General features: G+C 39.1%; 1 protein-coding gene across 2 annotated transcripts in view; it reads left to right on the forward strand.

Annotated features, from left to right (window-relative positions):
• Positions 1–4,880: 4,880 nt before the first annotated feature.
• The window catches only part of sall4 (spalt-like transcription factor 4), a 40,786-nt gene continuing 32,167 nt past the window's right edge, over positions 4,881–13,499 (forward strand). The window contains exon 1 of one of the 2 annotated variants that reach the window (XM_078236442.1): positions 4,881–5,014. In XM_078236442.1, the coding sequence (XP_078092568.1) occupies positions 4,948–5,014 (67 nt within the window). In that variant the 5' untranslated portion in view covers positions 4,881–4,947. Of the gene's footprint in view, positions 5,015–12,756; positions 13,155–13,499 lie in introns of those variants that run through there. The other variant, XM_078236443.1, reaches the window with a different exon arrangement.

Raw genomic sequence — 13,499 nt, forward strand, 5'->3', positions numbered from 1 at the left:
TTCCCATCACAAACACTTTTCACAATGCTTAATGGGCATTCACACCAAACAATATATGAAATATTGAAAGATTTTTCTTTACACAATTTATTACTAAAGAAGCAAACAAAATAATTTCCCTTTTTACTTCGGGAATTACTTTCTCCACATAGAAATATCTGTCCTCAATGGGAGAATCAAGCTGAACATCAGGACAGAACAGTGGTAGACTAATTTTTAAAACCTGCTTCAGCCACATATAGATTTTAACATGGACATTACAAAGCTGGATCAACCAAATACTGACCAGAATGGTATAGTAAGTAGCCTCACAGGTTAAAGTCCAACAGGTTCATTTGGTAGCACGAGCTTTTGGAACATTGCCCCTTCATCAGGTGAACTCACCAAAAGCTTGTGCTGCCAAATAATCCTGTTGGACTTTAACCTGGTGTTGTGAGCTTACTTATTGTGCCTACCCCAGTCCAATGCCGGCAACTCCACATCATGACCAGAATGGTGGCAGAAGCATTACTGAAATGCACATATTACCCTCTATTTCAGTAATTGTTCATCGATTGTTTACATCAAGGTTTTGAGAATTCAATAATTTGTTAGATGAGAAGTAAACACAAAGGTTGTAGTTTGAATAAAATAATATATTGGGCAAGATTTTAACACACTTATAAACCCATCCAATTACACACAGTTAAAACTGGGCCCATTAATTCACCATTATAGTTGCAATAATTATTTAGGTATTACATGAAGAATCCATCTTTCCATACCTTTCCCAATTAAGGGAGCTACATAATTCCAGAAGCATGTGAAAAAAACTCATCTGATACAGATTGCAAAATAAAAGGTGCTGGTACACCATTTACTGCAACTAGGGTTTTGTACGCTACTTTTGCTGATGTGACATTGCTGATTAAAGCCATTATGGTTAGTGACCTCTCAAGCCACACAGTCACATTATGGATTTAGTTACCCTTAATAAAGGCAAGCTTTTTTGCTCATTAAAAAAAATGAAAATTTGGCTTTGAATATTACAGTACCTCAGCAAAATACTGCTGCCAGAATATATGAACGCAGGTCCTGAGTGTTACTGTGCTGTCTTCTCTTATTAGGGCGCAGTTAATTTAGTTATTTTTATTGTTGTTGAGAACCTGCATTTTAATCTATAATTACTGATCCAAAGTCATAACCACAGTTTATACCACATATGAAATGTGTCTGTGTAATGCAGCAAGTTATTTTCCATTCGTTATTTTTAACTCAGATGTAATTTTGATGATGTCACATGATATGAGCTTGGGTTTTATCTGTCACCAACATTTTTAACTAAAATTATATTCATTAATTATAGCATTGTATACAAAGAGCTATCATTGAATATACACCAATGATGATCTGTGGTAAATAACTGTGATGAAAGGATGCACATAACCCAATTGACCACTGAGTATTTTCATGAAGTGCTTTTTACAGGTTAATATATTTTATTGTTCTTTTAATAACTCTAAAAATAACTTTATGGGTCACATTTTTGATAGTGTACAATGTTGGAAGTCCAAGTGATGATTACATTTGAGCAAGAGCAAAGAGAACTTTGAATATTTATTTTTTTATATTGTAATCAAGATAGATTGGCATTGGAGTATCAACATCTGGGTTATGTGGAGAAGTCATTCTGGAGACAATAAGACTGGACCTGAGATGTTTGCAGTGTGCCCTGCTCTGAAAACAAAATAAGAAGTCTCACAACACCAGGTTAAAGTCCAACAGGTTTATTTGGTAGCAAATACCAAAGCTTTCGGAGCTTGCTGCTCCTTCGTCAGATGGAGTGGTCTCTGTTCTCCAACAGAGCTATCAGAGTTAACCTGGTGTTGTGAGACTTCTTACTGTGCTTACCCCAGTCCAACGCCGGCATCTCCACATCCTGAAAACAAAAGTCATAGATAGGACATGGATTCACCTAGGTGTCATCTGTACACAGTAGTGTTTCTATGGTTCTCTTTTACTTTGGAAAATAAACAATGTGCTCTGTCCTATGTCTAGCAAACACATGGCATTTGTGAATTTTTTAAAAAGACAGGAGTGAATGACTTCTCTTACATGGGCAAAATGCATCTGTTCCTCCCTGAAGAATGGAAACATGCATATACTGCAAATCATAGAAATCATGGAATTTTACAACACAAAAGGAAGCTATTTGGACCATCATTTCTGTGCTAGATCTTTGAAAAAGTTATCCTGATATTTCCATTCCCTTGTTCTTTCCCCCTAGCATTTTCTCTTTTCTAGTGTATATCCAAAAAAAATTAAAGATATTATTAAATCTGCTTCCTTTCAGACAATGCATCATGGAGCATAACAACTCACTGTAATTTTAAAAAATCATCTCGTCTCTGGATTTTTTGTTAATTATCTTAAATCTGCATCGTCTGATAATTGGCCCCCTTGTCAGTGGAATTAATTTCTCCTTTTTTACTCCACCAAAGTCCCTGATAATTGTGAATACCTGCATAAAATCTCCCCTTAATTATCTATACTCTAAGGAGAACAATCCCAGTTTCTCTAATCTCGTCACATTACTGAAGTCCATCTTCCCTGATATAATTATACTAAATCTCGTCTGTACTCTCTACCTTATTCAAAATTATGACATCTTTTGTAAAACGTGGATCCCAGAATTGGACTCCATCCCATTCTGTCCCCGAAACTCTATGAACTGCAACACATCCACAAATCTGTTGCCGACATTCTATTGCTTCTCAGTCTTTTAGCTAAGATCAAGTGTCAGATCAAGCCCAAGGTGGGGTGCAATGCCTTATCTTGTCAGCTTAGATCTTGTCTGTCTCTTTTATGGACGCTGAATTGGATTCAATTTTGAATTTGGTTTTGGAGAAAGCAAGGAATGGATTTGGGGTTTCCCGGTCCATTCTGAGCATTGGCTTTGTAGCTTTAAAGATGGTGCAAAAAATTTAACAAAGTATTCTATCTGGATCAAATCTCCTTAGCCCATCACTCTTTCATTCACTGACATATATTGGTCTCCAATTTTAAAATCTCAACATTTTAAAAATAGTTAGTTTCTGCTGAATGAACAGGATAAATGTTGGGATTTGCACACTCCCAGCAGTGCGGTTCTCACTCAAAGTCCTGCACCCTTCCATCCCTACTTTTTCCAATCTTCAGAAAACTGGCATCAAGATCTTTGTTCTTTCTTTCAAATTCCACCTTTGTCTTGCCACAACATGTCTCCTCTATCCACATGTTCCTGCACGTTCTCTGCCACCCTGATACCCTACTACATTTGGGGCGGCACGGTGGCACAGTTGCCTCACAGCACCAGGGACCCAGGTTCAATTCAGGTTTCATGTCACTGTCTGTGTGGAGTTTGCACTTTCTCCCTGTGTCTGCATGGGTTTCCTCCGGGTGCTCCGGTTTCCTCCCACAGTCCAAAGATGTGCGAGTTAGGTTGATTGGCCATGCTAAATTGACTCTAGTGTCAGGGGGATTAGCAGGGTAAATGTGTGGGGTTATGGGAATTGGGCCTGGGTGGGATTGTGGTTGGTACAGACTCAATGGGCCGAAAGGCCTCCTTCTACTTTTTTTTCAAACCCTCTTCGCAAAAAAGGTGACCACTTGAATTACCACCATGCCACTGCTATCTGCAGCTCCCTCTCCAGATCTACCTCCAGATCATGATCAAGCAGTAAGAGTCAATGATCAGGCAGGGGATGAGGCTAGCTCATTGCACTTGGGGGTGTCCTGACACCTGCGATCGTATTTTGCCCAGGCTAGGATAGAATAAAGGATCAGGGTAGCCAGTAAGGTTAAACTGAAGCTTTGCCTGATGCAATTTTTCAAAGCCACCTTGGACATTTTGGCTAAGATGAAGCGTTAGATCAAGTCTAACGGGCGGGGGTGCAATGCCTCATCCTGTCAGCTTGGATCTTGTTTGATCAAGCCCAAGGTGGGATGTAATATCTTATCCTGTCAGCTTGGATCTTGTCTGTCCCTCATCTGGGAACCACGATTGGACTTAATTGAAATTGGCTTTTTTGATTAGAATTAAAGTAATGAAAGGTACCAGCAAAAAGTCCTGCTACACTTTGATTATTGCCTTTGTTACCCGACCTCAACATTTTTTCTTTTTAACTTTTCTCTTTTGCTAAGCATCCATTGTCTTTCTACTTTAATATATTTGATGTCGGGGGGCTGGGGGGGGGGGGGGTGTAGAATTACTGCTTTGCTGCCACCTGAATTTGTCCTTTCACCTGAGGCCAACCCAATTTTTGTTTAACCACCTCGCAGCATTGGGCAATATGCTTCAAATTTGTGAAATGTCAAGTGATCAGCCCTTATGTAACTGCGAGGAGTGTGGGGGGGGGGGGAGGGTGGTAATGATTCATTTTGTTCTGTTTTATCACTTGTGCGAAAACGACAAACAATCACCGAGTAGGGGGGGGGGGGGGGAGGAGGAAGATTTAAAAAGTCCAAAGAATTTCTGCAAAGTCAAGCCGAGCAGTGAGAAAATGCAACAGGGGAGGGCTGGTGTTGTTGCAAACAGTAGTAACTTCTGGGTGATAAGGGAGACAATTGCAGGGAGAGAGAGAGAGAGGGGGGTGGGTGGGCAGTGGTCAGCTGTGGGGAATCCAGGACTACAGTCCCCAGTGTGCAGTGGCCCTGGTGCGCGCGGGAGGGAGGGGAAGGGGGCGCGCATCAGGCAGGGGGCGCGCACCAGGCAGGGGGGCGCGCACTGCCCATTCATTTGAATAATCTGAGAGCATTTGGACCCAAGCCAATCAGCTGTCAGGAGCCTATGATAAATCGCAATGCATTATTGATAATCATAATTACCATGACACATGCGCACTCCACTTAATGGAGTAATTTGGCAACTCCAAGAATTTGTTTGAATTTTTTTTTCCCCTTCTTTTATTTGTTACTGATGCATCTACCATGTCGCGTCGCAAGCAGGCGAAACCCCAGCACATCAACTCGGATGAGCAGCTCATAGTTGGAAACGGTAAGATGCATTTTTGTGAGGTGAGGGGGCAAATAAAAATCTGAGAGAAAAATCTTTCCAAATTCATCCCTTATTCGATTGATCAACAGATTATAAGGGGAGGGGGGACTTTTTTCCCCCCCCCCCCCCTCTTTTTTCTCTCTCAGGAGTACGTGTCCGGTTCGACTCTCTTCTCTCTTGAACTGGTTATCAGATATGAAAATATCAAAAGATCGGAATAGTTTCTCTTTTTTGGGAGGGGGGGGGGCGGTGTGATGAAATTGAGGGAAAATAAAGAAAAGTTCTTCTTCTCAATTCCTCTCAAAAGGTTGGGATGAGGAAAAATAGAGAGAGAGAGAAAAGGAAGAGTTTTTTTTAAATGACCAGTGCTTGTGTCCTTGCCATGGCCGTAGGGAGCAAGACCCGGGCTCTGACCGCTGACCGACTGCAAATCCCTCCCAGGGAAAAAAAATCTCCCAAAAAAGAGCCAGATCTGGCTGCTGTTGCCCTGGCAATCCTATGTAAAAACAATTTTTAAAAAATTCTCCCATCTAGATTTACTGTATTAAAAAAAAGTATCATTTTTTAAGGGGGGGGAATGTTTGACTCCAGATTATGGGACGGGTCTGGTGCACACACGCTTAGCGTGACTCACTCCTATTGATCGAGGTAGGTATAAATAGTTACAACATGTAACACAAAGAAGATCCTATCTTGTCTTGTCACAATTTCTGTTGCATATATTTCATTTTCTTCCTTTTTTTTGTACCTGTCCCCCGATTATTTTGTGACTCTATCAAGCGGAGTGCGTTTTTTTTCCCCATGCAGCTCGCTACCAGTTGATGTTGCAACTTGTTTAAAGGGAAGGTTGACGCTTATCATGTTTGTACTATTCGGATTCGTTTGCAATAAACGTTTTTTAAATTATTTACACTTTTTTTCTCTCAGATTAATATTTTTTGACTAACTTTTGTGAGGAACTTATTGCTTCTGATCCTTTCCGGTACTTAAAAAGCTGGTGATTGCTTTTCATTTCAAAGGTGGTGGTAGGGGTTTTTTGTGTGTGTGTGTTGAGGATAGGGCGAGATCGCGATCACCCTGGACTCCGAGCCATGACCTACAGCCATCTTTGATTTCCGACTTCCTACAGCCACTCAATGGACGCATTTGTTCTATTTTAAAAAAATGTCACAGAAAGTTGCAGTTGTGTTGCAAAAAAGGGGGAGATTCAGGTTAAATGTTACCTTTTTAAAAAATAAATGAGACCTGGGATACCTTCAATCCACTGATGCCAATCATCTGGATTCACATGGTGGGATATTCAAACTTTAATTCGCGAGAGACAGTAAGACCTTGTTTTTTAAGACTTGTACAGTACTCCGCAGCAAGCCACTCTGAAGTGTATCGGTGTGAGATCGGGCTGGGTTACAATATCAAAGATTGTTTCAAAAAGGCACACAACCGTGCTGTTTTGCATCTCTTCGCCTTGGTGTTTTTTTTAAAAGGGTGTTGTGCCGTTTTATCACTGATGCATCCAATTTTGATCAAATCTGCTTTTAAATTGGTATTTACAAAATTGTAACCACATATTGTTTTAAAAGTTCGCTGCATCATGAATGATCGTTTGGGATCTAATTGGAGCACGTGGTGGTACTTTTTGCGATCGTAGGTATCTGGACATTAAAATATCTTAGCCACGTTTGACATTAATTATCTTTAATGGCAGTCATGTTGTGCACACTGTTTTTTTCGTCCCCCAAAAGATCTTTTTGCACTGGGCATTTCTTCCCCCGACAAACTTATTTTATCAGTTATTGAAACGTTTGCTGCATTTACCCCCTCTGGAAGGGGTTTATTTATATCTCTCTAATGTAATACAGCTGGAACCCATTAGTATTGCAGTTAATTGCAGTTGTGTGCGAGAAGCATGGATGGCCAGACTCACCAACACACTTTTTGTCATTTGCTTGTAAAATTAAATTAAACAGAGTTACTTGCACAACAATTATGCTGGTGGTAGAACTCTTCTCCACCCCCCCCCCCCCCCCCCCAACATTTGTTATTGTCCAAGTGCTTAACTGTCTTACGTCCCACCCATTGTTTGCAGTGGCAAATCCTCAAAGAACCATTTTGAATGTTAATGTGCTCTGAAGAATCATTCTGTAACTTCTACTTCAGTGCTTTATACCTTGAGTGCAAGTGGGGGATGGAATGGCAGTGCCTGTATATGTACTAACACATGGCACAAAAGCTTGTGAAACCCTGGGTATCCACTTGTCACAAAGAAGCTCATCTGCATGCCAGCTTCATGAGTATGCTGTATGGAGTGAGCAGCATTAATGTACAGGATACTTGAGGGAAGGGGGATCATGTTGAGTCAGAGAGACCCTTATATTGTTGAAACTGTGGTTTAAGTAATCAGCCCTTTAATCTTATTTATTCTGTTTAGCACTCCCCTCACTCGTGCATCTTATTAGTTTTGCGCATGATTTCATCAGTTTATTTTGTTTCATCAAGCAATTCTATCTGAGACTATCTTGGTTAAATTTAAATTAAATGGAGAGGCTTATTTTAGGATGATACATTGGTAAAAAATGTTTCTTTCCCTCTGATCTCTATTGATACTTGCTGCAACTTTGTTATAATGAAAGCTGTCACATTTAGACTGCAGTGACAACAAACACTCCTGCCATGTTCATAATTTTGACCAAATAGTCAGGTTTAACAATAAGCCCAAAATCTTGCAAATTAGGCACAACTGTTCCCTCTAAAAACTATATTGCTACTTTTACATGCCGATTTCATTCAAATGTTTTCACAACTAACTTCAAAAAGTGGGTAGTCAATGCAAAACAATAGATCTTTAAAAAAGCTTGCCTGTCTTGATACACTTTTCATTGAAAGATGAGATCTGAGGCATGACATATTGTATTGTATGTTGAATTGTTAAGAGGTTATCCTGGAGCTATGTTGGAGCAAGTTGATTTTAAATTGCTCTGTGTTTTGGCATCACTCTTGATGAATCTTGAGCCAGTTTTAATCTAGAACCCCATTTGTTATTTAAGACATGCATGGTTTGTATGATAAATTGAATCAATTTTGACTCAACTTCGAAGTAAATATTTGGTGTAAATGGGATGAATATCAATTTGAGCTGGACTGGTTTGGTGTATTTACACGCAGCATTAAAATACAATAACAAGACAAAAATGCACTTACTGGAGGTTGGCACAATTGTACGTTGTAAAGCAATACAAAAAACATGTTAAACATGACCCTTACATTAACTTTGTGATGAAGCACGATCATTGTCCCGTCCAGGAAGAATGTGCATCAATGAGATGGACATGGCAGTACAAACAAGATTTTTAAAAAAACACTACCTGAAACCCAGTTTTTTAAAAAAGGGATATTGTTTAGCGTGCAACATTTTTCCTTTTGGGAAGTCTCCATGCTGGTATGCCCAGATTCTTTAGAGTCACTTTACTCTACATTGGGGGAGGGGAAGAAGCTTCTAGAGTGATGAGGTTATAATATTTCATGACGTTTCATTTTTTTGGATAATTCTCTATTTAAAATGTAAAAATGAGAATACTGGTAAATTTGAATGAACAATCTATGAAATGTGACTTGTTTCCCACATTGAAACAGTAATTATTTCACTGGCTGCAAATTGCTATGGGACTTTGTCCTTCTGGCTGTCCACCAGGTTATCAAAGGTACCAGATACTGCTCTGTGGACTAGAGAATTCTCCTAAACTGCAGTTATTATAACAGTGGCTCATCAACTGGAAATTAGAAATGGCCTTGTCCAGCTACCTCCAGACCCAATGGTGCAATTTCATACAATTTAATAAAAAGATAATATAATCATCAAATGAATAGACACTCAGGATATTCCGGAAACCTTGGTGGATTATTTGTCACTGTCAATATTGTGCTTGCTGGAACAAACGGATTCAAGTGGAAATGATTCAAATATTTTACAGTGTTGCCCAGGGAGCTCAGAGAACTATGTTTGTAATATAGCTGAGACTAATCTATTGGATACCATATGGAGGGGGAAATAATTTGCGTACTAGCTATATTTGTTGTCGCAAATTAATTTTTTACTCGGTTATCTGTTGTATATCTTAAACTCTCCCCAATCTTCTGTTAAACTGGCATTTTAAAAACAGATTCTTAGTCACTTAATATGAATGCATTTAGGATCCGTTAGTTTTTTGTGTGCATGATGAGAGTGGGAGTTTTGTTTTTGGGAAGCTATCGAAAGACAGTCATAAAATATTGCGACCTCATCACCCAAACCATTTTCTTTTTGCCAGGTTGATTCCTATTTGGGTATGTAGTGAGCATGGCTTGTTTTTGCTTCCTTTAAGGAAATGAATTATCAAAAGACAAAGTTCTAAAGTCCTCTGACTTACTCATTGAAACTTCACTGTATTTGCAGAGGTGTTTCTTGGTGGTCGTTTTGCTTCTGATTTGTCCCTGAATATATTGCATGGTTTCTCAGAATGATGTGTATAAAGCAACAATTTAAAGTTCCACCCTAGAAAACAATGCTGTTTGCAATATATCTGTTCCCTTACCTGGAGGGCAATTAACTACTCCAGAGTGACAAAAGAGGTAACAATATGTAGAATTAGATAAATCATGTCACAGAGGGTATGTCATAACTTACTAACTCTTTCATGTGTATTTTAAGATATGCAGTTTTAGCTTTGGCTACACCAAAATGAAGGATTTTTAAAATTTTAAAACAAGAACTGTAGACAAGGTGGTGGAAAGAGCAAAATATGCTTCAAATGAATAGTGCAAGTCTTCAAACTAATAAGTAATTATGAAAGGTAAAGGGCTGTGCAAAGCTGCAGTGTGATTAGATGCAAGATGCAATACACAACCAATGTTCAGGTTGATAGCAAGCTCCAATGGATACAAATACTAAATTAATTGAGTAATAATCATATCTTAATCAGAAACTTGCGCTGGCAAAAAATAGTTGGCAATATTTCCCATCAGATAGTTTACCTTATTGGAAGATGTGAAGAGCCCAACAATTTTGCTTTATACATATCCATTTTTTAAACTTCAGAGCCTATTCCAGTTCGACAAATACTTATTTACCACATGGACTGACTTCCAAAGTAGTGTTCACCCTTCCTTTTTAGAGAGGGCAGCAGGAAAACAAAAATCTAAAGTTGAACTGGATTTCAAAAACTCAGTTATTGCCAACGGTGAAGTTACTGGATGTTATTCTTCTTCAGCAATTATGTTACAAGTGGCAGTAAAGAGTGATTTATCTTGGAAGCAGTATTCTAAAACCACAGTAATTGTAGACTGTGCTACATCAGCCTTGCATTGTTTTGGATCTAGCCAGCTGCGATGTAGTAAAGAGATGCTTGGAAATGTGAAACTTAAATGTTTTTCTAAAAGATTATGGGGTTGTGGAACTTCCAATGGCAGTAACGAACTAAAGGGAGTGTGTTTTATCTTGAGTTTAGCATTGTTTTGCCTTGAATCTAAACAGTTGTGTACAAAAACCACCGTAAATTGTAGCTGCCTTTGTCACTAACCTTTTTAATAGTTCGATGGAATAGATAAAGGATATTCCTCTATGGTGGGGGGAGAAAATTGTCATCCTGAAACTTCACACCAAACTCTATTTAAAAACAAATTGACCCAACTCATTTGCTGGAAGACTTGTATTTTCTTCCTCTGCTTTCATTCCTGGCTGTAACTGGCAGGAAATGTCTCCCAAGAATGAATGTTTGTTTACCCCCATTTCCAGTTTTTATTCCAAGTTGAAATTTTAATCCTAGGAGTGCCATTCCTGTCAGGGATGCATCCTTTTTCTTTGCCTTTCTGTGTGTGTTTCACCAGTTCTGCCCAAAATATTGCAGTCTGCAGCATTGGAGGATTTCAAGTAAACCAACATTGGACAAAATTGCTCTTTTAAAAACTTTAATCTGAGTACTGTGAATTGCTTCATTTTTTTCACAAGTTCCTATTAATAATGCTTTTTTGGAAATTTTGTATTTCAAAGTCTTTTTTTGTTAATAGAATATACTTTGAAAGCTGAAAAAGAATGTTCAAGTTAAAATATCCCAGGTTATTCAGTCTACATGGATATCGGGAAAGTGTGTTATTCAGTAGAAAAGTAATGTGGATTGGTACAGCACCTAATATTGCTGTGGTTGAGCATGCTTGTCCAGATTAATGTAATTTTGGATGTGTAGAATAGAAATATCGCTGACCCCTTGAACCAATCCCAATAGCTTCCTGTGTAAATTAATCCAGCACCACATCGCCGCATAGATCTCCACCAGTGAATAAGTTTGAAATGGTCCATAAAACTAATTGGGTTATGCCGAGCCTATAAATTGTTACAACTGGCAATTCCCAAATGAGCATCTGTGAGATTTTATTTCAAAGGGTATCTATTTAGTTTGGATTTTAATTTTAGCTCTCCTCGCAAACTCTGAAATCTGTCCACATTGCATATTAATTCTAATCATCCGCTATTTATGAGCTGAACAATGATGGTGTCTGTTGGCTTGATGGGCCTGTATTCTGTTTTTACAAAAAAAGAGTAGGCAAGTCTTATTCTGTATGTGTACATTTTTTTAATGTCATACTGTATAGCAGATTTCTACATGAGCACCAAACGTCTTCATGAAACTGCTGATGTAACCTTTGCCTTCTTGGGCCTGCTGGGTGGCAAGTTGATGTCAAGCTAACAATTAGGGCTCCCAAGCAATTGACCTTGGCAGCAGGGTTTTGCGTTGTTTAGTTTACTGTTAACACCACGGTAGTGTTAAGCATGACTTGGCATAGCCTGTTTACCAACTAAAGCTTATTGGAGGTGCTTGCTAGGAGCGTACAATTTTAGTCTCTGTGTTAATCTTTCTGTCGAGTACTTTTGCTCTGGAAGATTTGGAAATGCACAGGGGTTCATTGTTTTCAGTTCTCTTTTTGGAGGCTTTATTTTTCTAGGCCCTTTTAAAGTTGTTTTAGCAACTATCAAGTCACTTGAGTCATAAGAAGTGCTGGTAATTTTCATATCATCAGCAAATTTTTAATTGTAGCTAATTAATGAATTAGTTTTTAGTCTTTAATTTGAAGTACTGATGCAGATAATTGTGAATGACTTAACTTGAGATCCTTAAAAAGTAAGGCATCCAAACTACCTTACAGATATTTTTTAAAAATGTAAATGAATAAATTCAATACTGAAAACATTTTTAACCCTTCTGGTCTGTATTAGCTTCCCTGCACACTACTGAGTTACAATGCCACTTCTTTTTCATCATTAACTCCGAATGCTGAAAATATAGTCTTTTGGTTGTCTTGATTTTTTTTTCTTGCACTAAATATGGGCTCTATTGTCCAGGTATTTTGATTATTTGGCGAAACTGCTTACAGGCTATCACACCAGTAACTGCATGAAAATTTGATTCCAATCAAACCACTCCTGTCCACTCCCCTAATGAATTGAGCTGCATTTACATTGGGTTAAGTGCTATCCTTGCACAACAGTAGCAACCCCCCCCCCCCCTCCAGTAAACCTGTTTGGTTTGCTGAAGCTGGCTGCTGGAAAGGTTGTTTCTCTGCTGCCAGCTTTGGCAACTTAATAAATTTACTTTGCGTATGCTGCTGGCTGTGTGAGGCCCATGCCACTTTGCGTATGCTGTTGGCTGTGTGAGGCCCATGCCACTTTGCGTATGCTGTTGGCTGTGTGAGGCCCATGCCACTTTGCGTATGCTGTTGGCTGTGTGAGGCCCATGCCATCAGAGAACAAGCTGACAGTGTAGAAGCAGCTTCAGTACCATGTTGCATTTCAGCATGCAGACAGGAGATCTCCAGCTTGATTTTCTTTTTTGGTCAGCGCTGCTATCCCTGCTTGGTAACTAGGGGTGCTACAATTGGTTTTGGTGCTAGAGAGGGGATTATAACATCTTATCACCCACCGTTCACTCATTCTACTGGAAATGTGGATAAAACCTGATTGGATTTGGCAGTATTTTTAAAAATCTGCTCATCTGTTGGCCACATAGCTTTGTGACTCTCACTGTGATAGTAATGCATGAAGAATTATTACTTGGATGAGGTGCTGGAGGCAGCTGTGAAACCCTGCACAGCTAGTTGATGCACCAAAAAGGAGGTAAGCAAATTGAGGAAATAAATCAATTTAAACTACATGTTGTGAAACCAAAACAGAAAATGCTGGAAAATCTCAGCAGGTCTGGCAGCATCTGTAAGGAGAGAAAAGAGCTCTGCAGCATCCGCAGTAATTTGCTTTTATACATGTTGTGAAACTTGAACTCCCAATCCTCCACAAATTTGGGCTCATCCAAAACTCTACTTGCATCCTAACTCACGCCAAGTCCTTTTCACCTGATGAACAAGGACACCCTTTCTGGCAGCAACTCAATTTTTAAAATGTAATGCTAACATTCAAATCCCTTTGTGGCCACATGTATATTTCTTTGCAACACTCCCCCCCCCT

The sequence above is a fragment of the Mustelus asterias genome, chromosome 20, assembly GCF_964213995.1.
Source record: "Mustelus asterias chromosome 20, sMusAst1.hap1.1, whole genome shotgun sequence".
Taxonomy (NCBI): domain Eukaryota; kingdom Metazoa; phylum Chordata; class Chondrichthyes; order Carcharhiniformes; family Triakidae; genus Mustelus; species Mustelus asterias.